Source organism: Otolemur garnettii, unplaced genomic scaffold (assembly GCF_000181295.1).
Source record: "Otolemur garnettii isolate 467f Iridium unplaced genomic scaffold, OtoGar3 scaffold00104, whole genome shotgun sequence".
Lineage (NCBI taxonomy): Eukaryota > Metazoa > Chordata > Mammalia > Primates > Galagidae > Otolemur > Otolemur garnettii.
Window position 1 is genome coordinate 5,015,265 of NW_003852499.1, and position 22,043 is coordinate 5,037,307.

General features: G+C 49.8%; 1 protein-coding gene across 2 annotated transcripts in view; it reads right to left on the reverse strand.

The window, feature by feature from the left end:
- Positions 1–4,729: 4,729 nt before the first annotated feature.
- The window catches only part of PRMT8 (protein arginine methyltransferase 8), a 197,804-nt gene continuing 180,490 nt past the window's right edge, over positions 4,730–22,043 (reverse strand). For both annotated transcript variants that reach the window (XM_012809318.1, XM_003796431.3), the window contains exons 7-10: positions 19,763–19,878; positions 14,467–14,617; positions 6,251–6,372; positions 4,730–5,621 (exon numbers count right to left, since the gene is read on the reverse strand). In XM_012809318.1, coding sequence (XP_012664772.1) covers positions 5,538–5,621; positions 6,251–6,372; positions 14,467–14,617; positions 19,763–19,878 — 473 coding nt within the window. In that variant the 3' untranslated portion in view covers positions 4,730–5,537. The remainder of the gene's footprint in view (positions 5,622–6,250; positions 6,373–14,466; positions 14,618–19,762; positions 19,879–22,043) is intronic.

Genomic DNA, 22,043 nt, shown 5'->3' on the forward strand with positions numbered 1-22,043 from the left:
TTTCTTCTGGATGCTTCCTCTGCCTCCTGCCACCCTCCCACCCCACCACCCTCCCCTCCTCTTTTGATTTTTCAAGTTTCCGTTTAAAGTCATATCATCAGGGAGGCTCCCGTGACTGCGTGCCCTAAATAAAAGTCTCTTACTCCCTCGGCTTCTGTACTTCCTCTTTCATAATATTTACCACTCTTGTTTAGTGTCTTCTCCTGCAACCTGTAAATTCCAAAAAGAGAGGCTGGGGTCTTCTCTGTTCAGTGCTGTATTCCCAGTGCCTGACATAGAGTCTGCCACACGTGCAAGAAATAGTTATTGAATGGACCACTCGCCAAGCTTTCCTGGTTCCAACTGGGGCTGAAACTAGGGCCTTTGTGCTGAAAATGAAATAGCACCCCACACTTTATCTACTAGCTGTGCCCAGCATCCAGGGAATAGGCTGTGTGTCTCCCCTCTGCCTCCAAATAGATCTTCCGTGTTTCGAGGTGACAAACTATTCCCAGAACACAGAGCAGTGTGTGCCGCACGCTATTTCCAGACCTCTAGGTTTTGCTTTTCTTTCCTGCACAGATGTTCTCTTGGGGGTGGGGGTGCTATCCTCCCCTAGGCACCAAGAAGGATCCTTATAGTTCTGTTCTTCCAGTGCCTTCCGACTCACAATGCTATAGTGGCACATGCCTCTGGCATATTAATGACAGTTCATGGCAGTGGGGAGTGGCTGGTTATTCCCAATTAAATGTAGCCATGCACTGATGTGGGTAATTTAGAAACCAAGATTAGTTCTCGGCCTAGTCCCCATCCTGCTCCCCTTTCTCTAACATTCCCCAGAATGTGCCGCCAAGCCACCAACTCTTGCCATCAAAGAGAATAGGTACTCTGAGTATACAAATTCATTACATTAGTAACTCAAACTAAATATGGCCAGAGGAAACTCTCATGGGAAAAGCAGCGTGTGTCAACTTCCACTAGACTTCACACACTAGACTCAGTCTCAAGGTCACCAGGAAGTCATGTAATCAGATGAGATGTGGAAGTAGAAGGTGAGACCCTCCTCCAAGTGCCCACATGGGCCTGTGGCTATCAGGGCCACTTAGTCACTCCCCGCCAGAGGAGTCTGGGAGATGGATTTTAAGATCTCCGTAAGCCACTTTTGAAGCCTATAAAGAGCTAATGAAACAGAGCGATGAAGCAGGCCACATTTGCCCAGGGCTTTTGGAACACTCTGCACATGTGTCACTCAAAGTGCTTCGTCCAGACTCTGGGCCAAAGCCTGCAGCCCCGAGGCCTGGCTGCACAGGCCTCAGCCCTGGCACACAGCTGCACTTCCGGATGATGGAACTTGAACAATAGCAGGGCAGAGTGTCGACTGAATTGGCAGTTACCATGGAATTCCCATTGTGCTTTGCAGTTCCCCAACAGGTTTCATAGCTGTCCTTTTCATTCTGAGTTATCTCCCTTTTGGCAAATGACAATAGTCTCAGAAGCATCCAGTGACTTGCCCAAAGTCGCATTGTTAGTAAGCAGCAGTGCTGGGATTTGACTAGGTCCTTTGGCTCCAAAACTCACATGTGGTGGAGCTGTCCAGTGGCTGACTGCTCCCATTGGAAATAGCATAGCAGGGGCCTGGGTCTAGTGAGCCATCAGGCTAGGAGTTTTCTCTGTTCAGTCTGCTTTGGCTGCCCTTGAAGCTTAGGCATTTGCTAATGCTCAGTCAAGTCCCTTTGACACTTGTGTTGTGAGAGATGACCTATTGCCATTTAAAAGGGTCCTAGTTTTCCTGGAACGCTGTCATTCTGAAAATGACAGGTAGGGCCTTCCCGTGGACTAGTAGGACATTCAAGCATGTTCTCTTCCTGTTGTAGGGCTTAGTGATGGGACACACTGAGGACAACACACTTCACCACCCCCTGACAGAGGTCATGTTGCAAAGCTGGGCCAAGAACACAGGCAGGGATGGACAGAGGTGGAGCCAGTGATACAGGAGGTAGAGAGACCTCATTTCTCAGGACTCAGACAAAAGCAGGCCCAGCCTACCTGGAGACTACCAACCAGTGAGTTCCAGGCAGGCAGGGTGATGTCCACTGACTCTACTATATTGCTGCTGCCTAGTTGTGCTCCTGGGCCTATGAAGTACCCACTCATGGTTTTCCAATCACTGGTGATGTTGTGTCTAGTTTCCAATGGGATAGGGACACTCGAGGCTCCAGATCCGGAGCCAGAATATCCAGGTGGTTAGACAGGGACCGCAGAGCTTAGGATGCCAGGCTTACCCTGGGAGTTGCCAGACAACAGCCCAAGGGGTGGGTATAACATGCAACAGCCCAAGAGTCTCCATGGAGAGGGTGCCCACGGGAAGGGCTCACTCAGAAACAAGATGTCCAAGGAGGTGATATGCAAGACTGCATGCAGACAGCAGGGATCCCAGAAAATGTTTCTTCAGGAAGAGGGCCCCAGAAGCCAGGCTGGAGACCCTCGGCATAGTAGGGAAGAGTAAGACAGCACTCTCACACTATATGGGACATGGATGGATGTGGCTTAAGATAAGAGTCGACAACAGGGTAGACACCCAGTGATCATAACTGCCACTGGGCCAGGGACAGACTCCAGACAAGGAGAACTGGATGGGATGGGCTGAGATGTCTGCTTAATTTCATGATGCTACTGAGGTCTGGGGCCATGCTGAGCCTATAAGTGGGGTGCTAGGTATAGTGCCAAGAAGAGAGGAAGTCTTCAGAGACAGGGAGCCAGGGAGGGCCTGGCTAATGTCTTCTTTCTGCCCATAGAGTTTATGGACGCTTGTGGCTAAGAGAAAATGTCTCCATGGGAAGGCTTTTTTGAGAGGCAAGAAAATTTGGTATCTCCTGAGGAGCCCAGATAGAAGAAGCTGGAACCTGCCAATCCTGGGGGTCTCTTAGGCACACTCCACAGGAGTTGAGCTAGCACTGGGGTCGACTGTTGCCCTGTCACTGGCCAACTGCACCCCACTCTGTTCAGGCCAGTGTCCATCCATAGCCCTTTTAATCTATCAGGGGACAGAGATCATACCTGCAAGGGACTTCAGCACGGAGTGGCCGTGTACACTCACGGCTGCACGTATGCAAAGAATGGATTGGGAATGGGAGGGTGAGCTTCCCAGAGCAGGAGAGGAATGACAGGAAAGAAAGTCTCTAACAGGTTTTATATAGTCCTGAAAGGAAAAAAAAAGGCAAGAAGTCAAGGAAAAAATAGTTTTCAGCAGTGAAGTCACACCGACACCTCCTATCATACAAGGACTCCATTCAGAGCCTGCTTGAAGCAGATATTGCCTATTTTCCACTGAATCAGAGGGAAATTACCGTTCCCAGTGGAGCATTCCCCGACCAGGAGGGAGGAGGTGCGGGATGATTGTTCCTCATGCCTCCCAGGCTTCCCTCTGCAACCTAAGAGCCAAGAAGAGCCGGTGGCAGGCAGGGCAGGGGCTGGGCAGCTCCAGAAGACCAGGGCAGGCCCCTGGGAACCCTCCTCTCTTCTGATGGCTTGGAGGGGCAGAAGGCTTCCCCAGCCCCTTCCCTGGACCCTGGGGTGTCAGGGATCCCTGTGAGCACCAAATGCCTGGAGCTCCCAGAAGGTCATCACCTCACTGCTCCCTGGGCTCCCAGCAATGTGGGACTTCACCTACTTACTGGGGGTGGAGCCCTCCACTAGGCTAGATGTGCTCCCTGCCACGGGCTCCCAACTACTCCCACCATAGAAACTCATACAAGAGTTCCCCTCAAATGCCTCCAAGGGGACCCACCCCAATGTCCTTCTTTAATCCTCTTTCCTCTTCCAAAACATTTAATCTAATCCCCTCTGAAGTTTCTCCAGCTTTCTTATCTGACACAAGTACACAGAAAGCATTAAATAATGCTTTTTACCTGTGTTTTTCTCCAGGTACAGAAAGTCTGACCCTCAGGGCCTGAGGTTCCAAAGAATCAGAGCAGAGAAGGGGAGGGCACGTTGACGTGGGGCTTGAGGTCTTGGTCCCCCTTGCCTCAGGTACTGATGCCTGGGGTAACACCTCTGTGTCAAAGTCCTTGGGCTTTGGAGAAGTTGACAAAGTACACAGACACCAGAGGGATATGGAGGCAAAGGGGCTACTGCTGCTGGATCTAGTGACCACCAGCCAGAGCCCCTGCTGTGGCCCATACTGCCCAGCCATGCATAGCCAGCCCCAAGCCACCCTCTGACTCCTCCTCCTTCCTGGCCCCATCGGCTCCACCCACCTCTTCTAAATGGCCCCTCATCCTTCCTAGCACCCAGGACATACCTCTTCTAGGGAATGTGAAATAGATGGTCTTGGAAATTAAGAGTAATCTAAGAGCAAACCAAAACAAAACACTCACCAAGTTGGTCAAGGTATGTTGTATTTCCATCCTACTGAGGCAGTTACCATGCTCCGATTAAGGCTAAACATTTTCCTGACTGGTCTCCAGACTACGTGTAGCTCCCAGGCTATGCATGGTCTCCCATTCTGCTAACTCTTGTCCCTCACCCCAGCTCCATGACCCCTAAGGGCAGCACCTCTGTGAGTCTGCAGCAGAGATGCTCTCAGAGCCGCCCTGACTTCCCTGCAGCTTCTACCAAGGCGCTTGCCTCCAGGGAGCAAGGGTGAACGCAAGCAGGGGCTGGCCCCGTGAGTTTCTGTCCAGGTGTGGCCTCGGACTTCCACCCCCAGCCCTCCCACTTCAGAACACCAGGAAGGAAGACATCCCGTCGCTTTGTTCTCATGTGTGTTTATTGAGTGCCCACGGAGTCTGTGGTGCTGTGCTCAGGTTTCAGAGCCACGGTCTAGTCAAAAGAAGACCAGAGCTAGTACAGAGGATGCTTCATAGCTGCTTAACATCTGGTAAGGGAGGGGGAAGGGGCGAACTAATCACAAACAGATTCCTATTCGAAAGCAACAGAATCTCCTCTGAGAGTAATATGTATTCTACGCACACACGCACGCGCACACACGCACGCGCGCACACGCACGCACCCCTCTGAGTGAACACGCAGGTGCACCCACTCGGTTGTATATGCATGCATATACAGGCGTTTGTGAGTGAATAAACTAATATCTATGCTGCCCGCACGCACACGCACGCACACACCACTGCACAGACAGGTAATCTGGCTTATGCTATCAAAGACACTATGTCTCCAGGTTCTAGTGGAAGCGATCTGTCCTAGACGCCTGCAGCATGCAAAACTTGGAAGATCCAGAGAGTCACAGTTAGGGAGGACGACGGGGAGACACGGGTGCTTTTCCATCCTCGGGGTCCCAGCCACAGCTCGCAAGGTTGCTCTTTGTTGGCGACAACAAAGCCTTCGTGAAGGGCTCCCAGGGGCAGCGGAGTAGCTGGAGGCCCTCTGTCCAGTGGCGGGGCCTATGGGGGCCCTGGCGAGTCCACCAATCTTCAAGGCAGAGTCGGAAACTCTAGTTTTCAAGTGTGTAGTCCTACAAACGGTATTCTTTGGGACGGCGCGGCAGATCGAGGTGAGAGTTCCTTTTCTCGCTCGCTCTCTGCAGCTTCCCACGTGTGCTAACGCATTTTGTAGTCATTAGATACAGATGTTTCACACAGCTGTCCCTTAAAATCCAAGTCTACTGTGAAATCGAGGTCCCGCTGCAGAGAGGGGTTGGAGGACATGGGCATTAGTCTGGGGAGGTGGCTGCAGCCCCATCCTCCTGGCGCCACAGGGGACGGCTTGATCAAGGTCTTCTAGCAAAGGGGCTCCCGTCAACAGCCCTCAGGAGCCTATTCTGCTTCTTCCTTAATGTCCCAGAAAGTTTTTTGATTTCTAACCTAAATCCTACCTGTTCTAATGTTCCCTCTGCTTTCACCCTGGGAGAAAATAGAGCAAGGTGGTTCAACCCCCTCAAAGCACTCTGCAGACTCAGAGCACCTGTGACCCCACTTGGGGCTGCTAAGAACCAGACGGTCTCCACCTCACCAGGCCAGCCAGAGAAGTGCCTGCCTCATGTGACCCAGGCTGCCAGTTACCCAGGGTAGAACCCATTTCCTCAACAGCCTCTGTATTCAAAGCCCCTCACAGGAGGAGCTCTCTGAGAGCCCAGAGGGGAACCGGAGAAGTCTCTGCTTGTTGAGCTTTGGGGGGCCCACAGCTGAAGCCCTTCAATTATGCCTAGTCACATGTAGGAACTTGGGTGAGTGGGCGCCTGGGCTCCCTAGCAGCTGCACCATGGGTCCCATCTCTGTGATCCTAGCTACATGGACTCAGCCTCAGCACTCACCACGTTTTTGGCATTTGGCTTCATGGATATGGTCCCGTAGATTTCTTCCCCCCTCCGGACAGTGAGGTAGTCTTCCAAGTAGAAGACAGTCTGCTTCCAGTGGGTGTAGGGGGCATCAGGGGCTGAGGGTACAGAGCAGGAGAGGGAGAAGAGGAGTCAGAAAGGATGTCTCCAAAAGGCAGAGGCCGGGACTCTGCGTAGGCCTCTCTGCACCCACCCACCCCAACACTTTTATGGGTCAGATGCCCAGTCCTTGTAGCTTGACCCCCAGACCTCCAGCTCAACCCCAAGCACCCCTCCTCCCATCATGTCCCTGTGCCCTCTTCACTGACTGCTGACCTTCCCTGGGGAGCCGAAGGAGAAGAGCTGATATTAAAACTTCATACCAAGAGATGGATGGTGAATGCTCTCCCACCACTAGCACAAATGGGTTGCAGAATACGACTGTCTAACATCAGTTCAACAGAGTGAAGACTTGTAGGCAGTGTGGGGGAGAGATTTGTAGAGTGGGTCCTCTTATCTCCCCTTGAATGTCCTCATTTATGCAAAGTCCACAGCTAAACCAGTCTCCACAGTTCACTGGTACTGCAGGTACTCCTGAATCCTGCAAATCGTTCCCCCTGCCTGCTTCTCTGTGCCAGGGAACTGACCTTAGCACCTCAGCCCAGGCCTGCTAGGGGGTTTCAGCTGTGCCTTCCTAACTAGACCTGGAAGAAATGAGGGATGCTCTTGTTCTGCAGCCCCCAATGCTGGCCCACCCCTCGCATGTCCTGAGTGAGCCAAAGCCACAGTGATGCTGTGTCTCCCCGGTCTTTGCCACTGAATCCTTTCCTTTCCCTCTAGCCCGTGACATGCTCCCTGGCTGAATGAGGGGTCCTGCCTTACGAGCTGTCATCCTCCCCAGCTCCTCATCTTCTGAGAAGCCTCACCAGACCACCCAACCTGGACTGAGGGCTCCCGCAGACCCTGAGCTCCTGCTGCCGTGGTGTGTATCACACCACAATTTAAATAATTGCCCTCCCCTCGCCTGCTTGTGTCCTCCTCAAGACTGCAATCTCTGGGAGGGCAGGACCATGCCAGCCTTGCACTGGCCCAGCCCCAGTGCCCACCACTGCATTTGGTAGATCTGTAAAATTATGTTGAATGCATAAATGACAGTGAGAACTCAAAGAGCAGGTATATGGGTAACGTACCCATAGACATCCAATCATTGGGCCTTTGGGATGTATAGATCTTGCAGAAGAATTCATTTTTATATTTTACAGTAAGTTCCTCTTGGATCAAGCTCTTGCCTGCCTCCACTTGGATTTCCTCTGTCTCAGGACCAGTGCTAGAGATGGGAAGACTTGAGGAGAAGATGATAGGGATCTTTCAAACATTGTCACAGGGAAAGGCTTTATACTATATATGTGAACTTATATATGGCTTTAGGGGTACAAAGGTTGTTACCAGAGATTACTAGAAGGCAGATTTTTAATTCACCAGGAAGAATAAAAGCTTCCCTGAAATTGTATGAGCCTCCTGAGGTCCACCTTTGCAGGTATTCCCACACCACTGATGGAAGGTTGTCACGCGCCAGCTCTAGAGACCACGTGGTCTCTAAGATCTTTCAAAACCCCAAGATCTATTTTAATAGTGGTGAGGAGTCTGTCTTTCTCTGCCCTTTGCAGTGAATTAGACTGATCAAATATCAGTGGTTTGGGCAGAGACTCAAGTAGCCTTCAGTGTGTGCATTTGGGAAATCAATGCAAACTCAAGGTCATGGGGAGAAGGGGATCATGAATGTGCAATCTCTGCTACTCAGACTCTGGGTCCCTAAACACATCCAGCCTTCCTGGCCTCCCAGGCAGGCAGCTGTCTGCAGACAAAGTCCACCTGCTCCCAGTGCCTTCCCTGCCAACTACCTCTAAATAAATTGTCAAAAGATAGTTTCTGGTTGTGTGTGGAGAACGTCAGTGGATGACTGACATCACTCTCGCCTCCACGGCCACCTACACCAGCACAGACAAGTATCTCTCCTTTCCTGAAGACCTTCAGGCGAGTGGATCCAAGCAGCCTTGCTCTGTCATCTAATCAAGTGCTCTGTGAGACTCCTAGAATGCTTCACCAGTTCAAATTTGTTGGCCATGAAGCCTGGGATTCTGTTCTGAGTTGGAAGAAAATGACTTTTTTCCTGGATATCAACAACAAAATGTTAAGAACTTCTGCAAACATCCCATTTCCATGACGGGTGCATTAGCCATGGACTAATTGTTTCCTCAATCCTACTCCACTGAGAAGTATTTATCATAATCCAGTGTTTTGACTCTACTCTAAGAGATATGAATTCAGTATTTCTGGAGGGTGGGGAGTGGGCAGGTCTGCCAAGACTTAAAGTTTATCCCAGCAGCCCTGGGTACAGTGGCTCACGCCTATAATCCTAATACTCTGGGAGGCTGAGGCAAGAGGATTTCTTGAGCTTAGGAGTTCGAGACCAGCCTGAACAAGAGTGAGACCCTATCTTTACTAAAAATAGAAAAATTAGACTCGGCGCCTGTGGCTCAAGCGGCTAAGGCGCCAGCCACATACACCTAAGGTGGTGGGTTTGAATCCCCAGCCTGGGCCCGCCAAACAACAATGATGGCTGCAACCAAAGAATGGCCAGGCGTTGTGGTGGGCACCTGTGGTCCCAGCTACTTGGGAGGCTGAGGCAGGAGAATCGCTTGAGCCCAGGAGTTGGAGGTTGCTGTGAGCATGATGCCATGGCACTCTACCCAGGGGGATAGCTTGAGGCTCCGTCTCAAAAAAAAAAAAAAGAAAAAGAAAAAGAAAAATTAGCCAGGGGTTGTGGCAAGCACCTGTAGTCCTAGCTACTTGGGAGGCGGAGGCAGGAGGATTGCTTGAGCCCAAGAGTTTGAGGCTGCTGTGAGTTATGATACCACGGCACTCTTCCCAGAGCAAAAAAGTAAGACTGTGTCTCAAAAGATAAAAAAATAAAAATAAGTAGATAACTAAGCAGCCAGCGGTCCAGTGTCCACTCTCTACTTGTGCTGTGACCTGGGCTCACTTTCTACCTCTGTAGTGTAAGGTCCTGAGGTATTATCTCCTGAGGTGTTTTGAGGATGAGATGAGATGAAGGGTGGGCATCATATATGGAGTGACCAATTCTCTGATGTGCTCAGGACTGTTCCAGTTCACATCTGTTTTTCTGTCATAATTATCAATAGCTCTTCCCTTCACTCACAGAAGTGTCCTTAATGGAAAGATAAACGATGTGGTCGCCCCGCCTATAACACATTAGGCCCATGTTAGGGTATTGCTAAACCATTGCATCAGGAAGTTCTTTAATCATTATATCAAGTGCTGTATGGTTTTATTTATCCCTAAACTATGACTCTGGCCTGCAAAGGTGCTCTAGTAGTCTAGAATGTCCTGGGGAAGCTTCCAGAATGTTGCTGTGTCCAAAGGTGTATGCTCAACAAAAGGCTGTGGACAGCATCCAGAGGACTCCTTATCCATGAACAAAGCTTTCCCTTCCCCGGCCCCGTATAACCCGCAGGATTGTACAAATGGCTCTCAGCTCTCCCTGTCGTGAAGACGCCTCCCTGCTCTTACCACACCTGCCTCCCTCCTCAAGCATGCTCCATCCATCACAATGCTGCTGGGCTCTAGATTACAGTCAGCTTTTGTTCCATGTGTTTGAAGTGAGCACAATCAGTACCACCCACAGCATTCCAAGTGCAAGTACATTCATTCACTCATTCATTCATTCAACAGACTTCTATTTAGAATGCCTGTTGTGTTCAGAGATAAGCATAGCTCGTGCCCCCTGCCCAGATTCTACAGCCTCAGTGAGGAGACACACAGGTAAATAGTGACAGAGCATGGTGCAAGCCGCAACCAAGGATGGGGCTGGGGGCCACAGGGAGCTGTGGGAACAGATGACAGGGGCCTCTCACGGGAACATTTTTCCTGGTGCTTTCAGAAAGGGAATGGAATCCTGCTCCCTCTTTCATTCCCCAAAGGCTAAGTGGCTGGTATTTCTTTCTGAGTTATAATAATTTTTCTGGCTGAAAATTTGGAATTATATTCCCTAGGGGGTTCACAAGCTTTTTGGAGAATTGAAGACTATGCACCAAGAAGTTTCTTTGACCTGAGAAAATGACTCAACGTCCCATGATGTCAAAGCCAGAGAAGGGCTGCCTAAGCCCAAAGGCCCAGAAAGTAACTGGCTCAAGGTCATCTCTAAAGTCTGGTCACATGACTTGCAATGCCTGGAAACACTGAGACTTACACCCAGACCTGCTTCTACTGGGGTGCCTGCCCTTCCACTCATTCACCAGCTTTCCTGCATTAAACAGGAAGCCCAGTTCCCTGTCACCCCATCTCCATCTGCATGCAGAGTCAGGGAAGAGCTGCAGGGAAGAGGGAAGCTGTCAGCCAGAAGGCACAGAGTCTAGATGAGAGCAGAGGGCACAGTCCATGAGGAAACGGAATTGCCTTTCCAGAAAGAAGTCAGCATTGGTCAAATTCTCGACCCTCTGGCTCTGGGCAGGAGTTCTCAAACTTCAGCGTGCCTCACGGTAACCTGGAATTTTGTTGCGACACTGAGTGCTGGCCAGGAGTAGTGGCTTATGCCTGTAGTCCTAGCACTCTGGGAGGCTGAGGAGGGAGGATCCCTTGCACTCAGGAGTTTGAGATCACCCTGAGCAAGAGACAGACCCCATCTCTACTACATACAGAAAAACTAGCCAGCTGTTGTGGCAGGCACCTGTAGTCCCAGCTATTTGGAAAGCTAAGGCAGGGGGATGGCTTGAGCCTAAGAGTTTAAAGTTGCTGTGAGCTTTGATGCCACAACACTTTACCCAGGGTGACAAAATGAGACTCTATCTCAAAAAAAAAAAAAGAAGACTAGCTGGGTATGGTGGCAGGCACCTGCAGTCCCAGCTACTTGGGAAGCTAAAGCAGGAACACTTCAGCCCAAGAGTTTGAGGTTGCTGTGAGCTATGATGACACCATGGTACTTTATCCAGGGTGACAGAGTGAGTTTCTGTCTCCAAAACCCACAAAAACACCACATAAGGTAGGGGTATACGGTATACCTTTTGGGTAGGGGATACAACTATAAGAGGTACTCTACTTAACAAATTCACATATTGTGACCTAGTTGTTTGTATCCTCACATTAACCTGAAATTTAAAAAAAAAACAAAACCTGACACCAAGTGCTGGGGCCCAGCCCCAGGGTTTCTGATTCAGAAGGTCTGGGGTGAGGCCTGAGAATCCAAGCTAACAAGCTTCAGGTGATGCAGGGGCTGCAGGGCCTCCCAGTGTCCTTTCAGAACCTAAGTTTGTGAATCCTGTGCACATAACACAAGCCTGCAAAAAATGCAGGGGGGCAGGCTCACACCTGGACTTGGTGTGAGCTGTGTGGGACTGTGTCACCGTGGGTGGGGGGCAGGGAGAGGGGGCGGGAGGAGATGGGGACCCAAGACCAGGAAGGAAACAAGCTCCACACTGGGTTAGAGTTGCCAACGCTTGCTCCTCCCATCTTTCAGGAAGCCCAGAGCCCACATTCTGATTATGGAATCAGAATCCTCCACTTGGGCCGTCAAGAACACCATCCCTGCCACCACAGAGCCAGGGGCCATCTATAAACAGGGTTTCTTCAGGCCATCTACTTAGCTTTGAGGACTGGAAATAGAGCATCTCAAAGAAGAGAAAACCCTAGCTGAGAACTCTGAGAAACCCAGAATTTTCTCCGGAGCACCATTGCCCATGGCAGCAGGGCAGGCCCTGGGTTGGACACCATCACCAAGCTCCATCTCCAGCTTCTAATTGAGCAGGCCCCTGCTCAGCTCCCTTGCTATCCCCACTCTCATCATTGCTAGTCTGGGTCTTACCCATCCTTCAAGGTCAAAGTGAAATCCTCTCCCTTCCCCTCCTGGCTGCTCCTGCCCATGGGATGATGACCTCACCTATGGCCCCTCTTAGGAGAGTAGCAGCTGATAACAACCCAGATCATAGTTCTAAGTTTTGCCCAGTGTAGGGAGACACAAACCCTGGCCCAGCCAGTGGAGACCAGAAGACCCTGGTGTTCATAGTCAGGAGACACTGGCTCCAGAAAACACCTTTCTGTGAGAGATTAGATAAATCTCTTGCTCCCCTCTGCCCACAAGTAAAAAAAAAAGCATTGACATCATGACTTCAGGACGTGAATACTCCTACCACTGAATTCTGGCAAAGCTCACATCACACATGCCCATGCCATGCTCCCAGTGCCCAGGAAGACTTAGCACCAGCACGTTCCTGAGGGCAGGGGTCACATCATCATGGGCTTATCATACAGTGATTTCTTTAGAATTTCTGTTTAGGAAGCCAAGAATGTAAAGATTAATGAGATGTGATCCCTACTCAGAGAGGAGACTGATGATTGCAAAAAAGAGTAGCGACGCTGAACAAGTGACACCACACTCTGCATTGGACTCTCACATAGTTGTTTAAAAAAAGGAAATAGGTATCTCTGCAAGGCAATGGAAGTATCTCTAAGCCATGTTATTAAATAAAGGAAAGGTAGCACAGGGCGGTGTGGATAGTATGATCCAGCCTTTGCTTTTTTTGAAGGTGTAGTCTTGATATCGTACTACCGTTATATAAGATGCCACCGATGGGGGGAGCTGGGTAAAAGGTTCATGGAACTCTGTCTACTATTTTTGCAACTTCCTGTGAGTCTATAATTATTTCAAAATAAAAAGCCAAAAAGAAAAAAAGAGGTGTATGTAGATAGGTAGGTGCTTGTGCACCTACTGAAATTTTCTGGAAGGCTACAAAAGAAATCATTACTAATATTTATCTCTGAGGAGTGGAACTGGGATGGAGAGGGGCAGGGAGAAATTTCTCCTTGACTTTTTATACCCTTTTGTACTGATTTCTTCTTGTTATTGTGCATATATGTCACTTTAAATGTCACCGTGATAGACATGCACAGGAAGTGAGGGAGCCCTGAGAAGGAGACCTAACCTTGACCCAGAGGGGAAACAGAGGATCAGGTAATATCTGAGCTGAGAGATGACACCTGGCAGGTGAGGATATGGGGACAGGGTGGTTATCAGCTGAATTGGCACATGGAAGTCCCAATCTGCAGTACCTCAGACAGTGATTGCATTTGGAGATAGGGCCTTAAATGAGGGGATTCAGTTGAAATGAGGTCTATAAAGCAGGCCCCTCCCAACCTGACTGGTGTCCTTATAAGACGAGGACATTAGGACATACAGAGAGACACCAGGGGCACAATAGCACAGAGAAAAGATGGGTCCCAGTGAGAAAGTGGCCATCTACAAACCAAGGAGAGAGGTATCAGGAGAACCCAAACCCCTGATCTTGGACTCTGGCCTCCAGCACAGTGAGAAAATCAATTTCTGTTGCTAAGGTTCCAGGCCTGTGGCACTTTGTTCTGGCAGGCCTAGCAGATGATACTGGAGGAAAGGAGATGATGAGAGCCTCTGACAAAGGTCCCTCCTGCCCCATGGCACTTCCCCATTGACACAGGGTGTCTGCTATGTGTGGAGGCCCAGAGACTGAAGAAGCCTCACTGAGCTCAGGGCCCTGAAGGAGATTGGGGTAACCAGGCTGTGCGTTGGGTGGCAGCAACAGGATGGAGTAGGGAAGGCCCAGCCAGGAGGGCTGCTGAGGAACAAGGCTGGACAGGAGGAAGCATGGGCTGGTCCAGCTCACAGAGTCCCCATTTGCTGGCTCAGAACCTTGGGCTTAGCAAACACAGGCAATGAGGCACCTTGGGATGGAGCTGGGACGTGGGAATAGGCTGAGCTTTGGGGAACACTGGCAGGGATTTAATGAAGGAAGGATTGGGGTGGAAGCAAGGAACATAGAGACCAGATTTCAGTCCACTGAGGGGCGGACTGAGTCCTGTCCGGAGGCGTGCCAGTAGAGAGAGGGAAGACTTCCTCAACTATCCCTAAGGATAGACTAACTCTATCCTTAGCCCCCTTGCACCGAATGTGCTCAGGAAACTCAACTTGAACAAATATGCATTGAAGGGTCTGGGGTCCCTACCACCTATCTCTCCCTCACTGCCCCACATTGTCTCAGCTCACACTGCACCATCCACAGTTTAAGCCCAGAACCTTCTCCCCAAGTTGAGACCAGCCCCAGTCACTTCCCACAAAGCCTCCAGGAAGCACGGGAGTGGAGGCTCTGAGAGCCCAACTCACAGCTCACCTGTAGAAAACCCCATCTTCTTGTGGCACTTGGTAAATTCAATATTGAAGTAGGTGACCAGGGCGTGCACATAGTCATTGCGCTGTATCTGCAGGCAGAACGCAGATGTGAACGACAGCTCTTCCGTCTTCACTGTGTAAATGTCCACCTCCTGCAGCCCAGAGAAGAGAGAATGCTGGGGACTCAGCACCTCCACTGCCCTGGGGCCTGGGAGAGACTGGGGTGGGCAGACTCCCTGGGGGTATCATCATCACTCTCGGGGTGACCTCCCAGGCCTACCTACCACACTCCCGATTTCCTCTCCATCCTCTCTAGGGTGGAGTGTGCTCAGACACGGGCAAACAGATCTGAATCTAACCCAAAGGGGAACAGACCTAGGAAGGTAAATCTGCAGGGGCTGGAGCAAGTGGGGTAGGAGGGAAGAGATGAGGACGTGCTCCTTATCCCTCAGGGTGGTCCTCCTAAGCATGGCTGCCTTCATCTAGTGATTCTCACAGTGTGGTCCACAGACAACCAGCAGCATCGTCAGGAGGGGACTCGAATCAAACAACCATCTGTGTTTTATCAGGCCCTCCCAGGGCTTTGGATGAACCAGACTACTCATTTCATTTCAATAAAAAAAAAAATTTTTTTTTGACATTTCAGTTCCCAGCAATAGGAGGCATCAAGCATTAACTCAGGAGTAAGGACCTGAGGCCGCAAAGTCACAGACTGAGTTAGGGGCGTTCTGCTGGCCATTTGTAACAAGGCAGGACAGTTCGTAAAAATAAATAAAAGGGGAAAATAGAAAATATGAGTGAGAATTTTCAGTTCTGGCTGGGGAATGTAGAGCATGAAGAACTAACAACACTCACAATTTCAGCTGGAAAGTGGCTGAAAATCAACCCTGCGTGGGGAGCAAGTCTAATTGCACCGTGCTGTTCTCTTCCATGTGAAGAATTGCCAACCTGCCGTCTGCTGGCTCCCTTGGGACAGGGCACACCTGCTCAGAGCCCAAGGGGTGTCCCAGGTTCCAGTGAGACCCAGGGAAGAATTTCCCATTTGTCAGGGCTGATCAGCAAGGACCTCTTCCCTGAAAACTCCATAAGAGCCAGACAGATGCTTGTGTGTCTGGACAGCCTCAGAGGGTCCTCTGGAGCCTTGGAAGACTGAATATGATAGTCTGGGAGGGAGGGCTCTGAGGATAGGGAAACAAGAACAGCAGAGAGATAAAGTGGCATTGCAGAAATGGCTTTTATCTATATTTCTAGGAGTGCCAAGTGTCCTGGGGCCTTCAAAGGGAAGTCTTGGTTCCACATGGGTGGACAGAAGAAGCAGTGGTCAAGGGAGCCAGCAGATCAGAGTCCAGCTGGGGTCCGGGGTTAGCAGCCATCACATTCTCTGGCAATGTTGAATGAAGCTCTCTGACTGTTGACTGGGAAGAGGGTGGAATTATAGGTCCAAAGGTTTATGGGAGCCCCTAGTAAGGTCATTTTCAAAGGTCAAAGTCCAGTTACACTGTGTTCCTAGAGCCCAAAGATAGGGAACAAGAACTAATTGAATGGTGAGCAGCCTTGGGTCAAGCATGCAGAATTTGATGGGATTATAAAACCCACCCCCTTGTGCTGAGCCTTTTACCTAAGGCAGGAATCCTCTCTGTAGTGGCCAGCTAGCACTTGCTGAGCGCTCAGCTGGTACCAGGCAGCTCCACCCAGCTCCCAGCATCTCCAACCACTAGGTCTGCATTCAAAGCTAATGAGCCCGCTCCCATCTCTCTCTAACTTCCACCACAGAAGCAGCCAAAGGCCCGTTCCATCTCACATAGGTCCCCTAAACCTTTTCTTCTCCAGTGTAAACTGCCTCGGACTTTTCATTCATTGCTCTGTAGTCATGATTTCTGACTTTTCATCATCCTGACCCTTCTCTTCTGGATGGTTCTACCACTTTCAAAGCTGAGTGTAAGGCTGACCACACCAGGTCCTGCACCCTCCAGATAGGACTGACTTCCAGCAGCCTGTGATATCAGAGCACCTGCCGGCTCAGACGGCACGTCAGCCCCCCAGTCCCTCCCTCCACCACGTCCCTCAAGTGGCCTCCAATACATTTTATTGGTTCATTTGTTTGGGCCACTGCTCTAGTCTGAGAAACTGTTCTAGGCCTGGTATCTTTCAGCCTTTATAATGTTCACGTGTTGTCCACAAGTTCCCCCCAGCTCGAAAACACTTAGAGCAAGTCAGTGTTATTTATATTTTTATTAAAAGCATCACTGTGACTCAAGGACCTGTCCTTTTCTTTCTCAGTCAGGGACAGCTGGACTCCAGCGCCCCGGTATCATTCCCTCCTAAACTTCTCTGCCACCAGCCCAGCCTAGCCCACTGCTTTCTAGTCTGAGCAGCCTTGCCACCTCTGTCCCTGCCCTGCCTCCAGGGGCAAATGCTGCCCCTCGTTGGTCTGTGTGTCCTTAGGGTACAACACAGCCCCTGATACACAGCGGTGCGGGTCTGACTCATCAGCCTTCTCAGACAACTCTTCCTGCTTGAAGACTTAGCTCTTTTCCAAGGCCTCTCCTTCATAACCAACTGACTAATCACTTTACAATTTATCTAGACCAGTGGTTCTCAACCTTCCTAATGCCACGGCCCTTTAATACAGTTCCTGTGGGTCACGACCCATAGGTTGAGAACCGCTGATCTAGACTGTCTCACTCCCTGGATCTACAACCTTCAATGACTCCCTGTGGTCTGCCACCTTGGACCTGGTTACTTCTAACGTGGCCCTCGCTTCTTCACCACCTTCAGCATCTGTGTGTGCAACACGCCTGCCCCCCTCTATCTTGAGAGGGTCTTGCTCTCAGATGTCCATCAACCAAATAAATGTCAGCTAACAACTCCTGTGTTGGCCAACAGGGTTCAATAGGTCTTTGAGACATTTGCTAACAGGGCCCTCTGACCAAACAAAAGCCATACGTTATAATGCACCAATGAGGATAGTTGGTCTTTTGGAGTGAGGGTCCCTGGGCCATCTGTGAGAATGGGGTTAGCTGTGCCCAGGCTTTGGAGAGCAAAGGCCCTCTAGGCTCAGCTCCCTGCCTCTCAGACCCAAAGAAGCCTACAGATCAGCTCCAATTATCCTGATGCCCCAGAGGCCATATCCCTTTTCTGGAAGACTTCTTCCAGCTCCGAGACCCCCAGGAGATGCACTGGCTTGGCCTCAGGTGACATGCACGGAACCAAGGATTCTATTGCTGCTGCATAAATTACTCAGAAGAGCCCCTGGCCGCTGCCATCCCCACCACTAAATAATGTTACAAATGAATGTCTCTGAGCAAGAAGTCTGGTCAAAACAGAGTCTTAATTATAATAAAGTGTCACACTCCGCAACGTTAATAGCAATGAAAACAGCAATTAAGTGTGTGAAGAAGGGCAAGTGTTTTCCCAACAGGCTCAGCAAGACGTTGCTGAGCACATTAGTGACTGAGCTGATGGAAAGGCTCTCCTGGCTTCAGGAGCAAACACAGACAATCCCCATCCTTCTCAGAAACGGGAAGGAGAAAGGTTACGGGTGGGAGAGAGGCGGGCCTTCTGCATTGCCCTGATCAGAGCCCTTGGGAGTTCTCATGAGGAGGGTGCTATATATACCCCTCCCGTCCCTCCTTGATGAGCTGGGAGCCATCCCTGTGAGCCAAGGGAAAGGCTCCTACTAGCTCCTGTCTGATAGTGGGGAGAGGAAGGAGACTAGTGTGACATGGGGGAACAGAGCCAGGCCAGTCTCTGTCAGCTCCAGCAGTACAGATGGACAGAAGCACAAGGGTCATACCTGCAAAATGGGGCCAGGGTCAAGGAAGAAAGTGACCTAGGATCCAAGAACAATGAAGGAATTTTACCCCCAAAGCTGAAGCCATTACCCACAGATGTCTAGTGTCCTAGATAACCGTACTTTGGCATATTGGCAAATTCACTTGCACCAGTTGACATCCATCTGTTTTACAATATTTACAGAAATGTTTTGTACTATGGGTGAACTTCTTGTTAGGGGGTACACTTCTTTTCTTGTTTGGGGTACCAGGAGGCTTTGGAGAGAGAGGGCTGGGAGAAAGAAATCAAGGGGCACTTTTGCTCACAATTCATCCTGCCTCGACCCAGAATAGGCTGAATAAAGCAGTGAGAGCCTTGAGAATGGAGAGCCAAACCTCTTAGGCAGGACGTCACCAAAGGAGAGGATGTCTTCTGAGACCCCTGTGAGGCTTTTCCAGTTTTATTGGCCCAAGATCCCTTCTAAATCCCACAGTGATACGTCCTAGGAATGTTTTTGTCCGGGGACAAAGGACAGTTCTCACACAGGCAAAGTAGCAGTTTGTATCAGTCTTTCAGGAACTTGCCCTCATCCTCGGTGTCCAGGGCTCCTCCCCCCTTACCCTGCTGTAAAATATCCCAGTCCCCTGCCCCAGTACTTCTGGAAAAAGGAAAAAGTCATCTGTACAAGACCAGAGTAGGCAAGTATGTTTTAGCGAGATGAGAGGTGGGTGGGCTGATGAATACTTACATAATGAGCCCACATTTTTAAATTAAAAAATTGGCTTGAACCATATGACTTTGACGTCTTTCTACATTGAAAAAAGGTCAAATTATCAGCAGTTCGATAGGGTTCCATGTACTCTGTTGGCATATATAAATGCAAACGCACAGAAAAGGCACTGGAAAGAACAATCCAAACAGGGGCTCTGTCTGCAGGAGGATGGGTTGGGAGGGGAGTTATGCCTGATCTAACGGGGTGTGCTTGAGTGTTTAATGAGAAGAATGCCTCAGGGATTGGCATGGCGAGGCTGCTGACCAGCTGTCCTTCATCCACACGGTAGAAAGCCTTGGAAAAAAAGGTGTTTAGAGCCTATACAAACAAGGACACTCAGGAAAGGGTCACCGGCCACGTGAGTGCTTGGAGGCAGGAGTGCAATGATGATTACATGACATATTAAGGACAGCTACCTCTGAACACATCAGCTTGCCCAACCTGAGCACACCTGTCTGCCTCCAGGTGTTTCTCCTCCAACGTCCCCCCTGCCCTCCATCCCCAGCCTCCCTCACACCAACAGTGGCCCTGCTCTGGGCCCCCGCCCTCAGCTGTGCCACCATGAAGTCATTCTCTCAGCAGCTCTGCCGAGTGACAGTGCCAGCTTTTGAGTTGTTGCCATGGAGCACCACAGGCTCTGGCCAGGGTGGCCTTGCCTCACAAGACCAAGGGCCCACCCCAGCCTGGCTTTCCAGGGTGGCACAGCTGGGTTCCCGGCATGCCCAGGCCCGACCAGGACGAGTCTCCAGACCTTTATTAAACAGGCATTGGTCACCACTTGCTTTGGATCCACGATATCCACCAGGGGCTCCTTCATGGCAACGTCCCGGATACAGGTCATGTCAAAGCCATAGACATTCTCCCACCCTGTGGGAATAGAGGGAGGCATGAGGGCAGGCAGCAGGGCCCCCCAAAACTCACTCATCCTCCTGCCTAAGAGAGGGAAGGGCAGCTCACATTCCTCTGGCTGAGAAGAGGCTAAGAATTACTCATGTGGGTGGAGAGCTTTGCCATGTGCCAAATTCTCACCCATGTTTTCTATCTGTACCTCTAGAAAAGGCGGATCTCACTTTATGATTAGGGGAACTAGAGCTCAGAGAGGCTGAGAGACTTCTCCACGTTCACACAGCTGGAGAACAGGAGGGCTGGCTAAGGCGAGAAGCCAAACTGTCTGACTTCCCAGCATCTGCCTTCCTGTCCCTTGTCCAAGCCAGAGGGCGCTCCTATGAACACCATCTACGTTCCTCTTTCTATACCTTTGCCCAAGCTGTTCTCCACACCTAGAAGGCTTATCTCTTTCCTTCTCCCATCCCCACCCACTAAACCTTTAATGTGAAACAGACTATGGTTTGAATTCAAGTCTGATAGCCCAACACTGTCCTTAGAGGATGGTGATAATTGCTATCATTGATTAGCCATCTAGCACAGGGCAGACTCTTATTTTATCTACCCGGAAACATTGCTATATTACAGAAGAGAAAACTGTGACTGAGAGAAGTTGGCATCTGCCTCACACACAATATCTGGGCCATTATCACACATCAGGGGAACAGTGTGGGCTCAAGCCCAGCCCAAGCCCCTAACCCCTCACCTGCATTGCCCCAGCTATGACAGCAACCCAGAATGCAATCTTTCTGTCCCCACAGTAGAGAGGATGAACTTTGCAGAAATTTTAGTTACTGGGCAGCTGAATCTCATTTATTTGTTTATTCAGATGGGTTTATAAATACTTTGAAATAGAAATCTTATGGGATTAAATTTTCTTTTAAAGAGTTCGCCAAACCAAAGGTTCCTTAAGGAATTTATATCCCTATGTGTGCACTGAGGACAGCAGATGTGTGAGGAGGGAAGCGTGAATGGTCAGTGAAAGCTGGGCCCCGTTAGCTTAAGTTCTTTCCTAAGGTACACAAAGACCTTCCTTGGAAAAAGAAAGCAAAGAAAATAATCATCTCCCAGAGGATGAGTGCTTGCAAAATTCTGGCTTAAAGATGAGATGGCCATTATATCCCATGAAATCATCTGAAGCTGGTGCTGAACTCCCACTTGAAACCTACACTGGGGAGAGGAAGCTGAAGGGCTGTCTGGGACTGATAGGCTTCAGAGAAGACCCCCTTCTAGAATCTGGAAAGAACTATCCATGCTTTCCATCCTGCTCTGTATATATATATGTGATACTGTATATCTATGTACTCCCCAGTAATATACATGCTAAAACACATTGCCTTCAGTTGAAAACTCTTCATTAAGAGACCTGAAGATATGAACCTACTCTTCTCCACCCCTGGGCCCCACCTTAAGTTCAAGTTCAACACCAGTGTTGGGCAAAAATATGAGAGTCAATGTGTATAACAGTTAAAGACCTGGATTTTGGAGTTCAAATCTGAGCTCTGCCTTTTATTTACTGTGTAATCTTAGGGAAGAATGTAACCTTTTAAGCCTCAGTGTCTGAGAGTTCTTTGAAATGGAGCTGTTGATAATGACGGCTAATCCATAGGGTGGTTATGAGGATTAAGTGTGATAATGTTTGTAAAGAGCACAAGGCAGTGCCTGGCACACAGAAAGCACTTGATACATACTGTGTTTCCCCCAAAATAAGACACTGTCTTATATTTATTTTTTCTCAAGAAGACACACTAGGGCTTATTTTCAGGGGATATCTTCTGCTCCACGCCAAAATGCATGGCGTGGCTATGCAGATACACTGCATAGCCATGCCCATCACTAGGTCTTATTATTGGCATAGGGCTTATATTTAACAAATGCATCGAAATCCTGCTAGGGCTTATTTTGGGGGTAGGTCTTACTTTTAGGGAAACACAGTAGTAGGTGTATCCTTATGAGATTTGAGCTCTGGCTTTGCAGTGGTCCAGGCTATGTGACCACGTGCGGATCGATGCCCTTCTCTGGGCTTATTTGTTAAATGGAGAGTTTGGTTCAGTGGGTCTATGTTCTAGTATCATCTGAGACACTTAAAAATGCAGACTCCTGGGCCCAAGCCAGACATAGGAAGCTGGATTTTTTTTTTTTTTTTT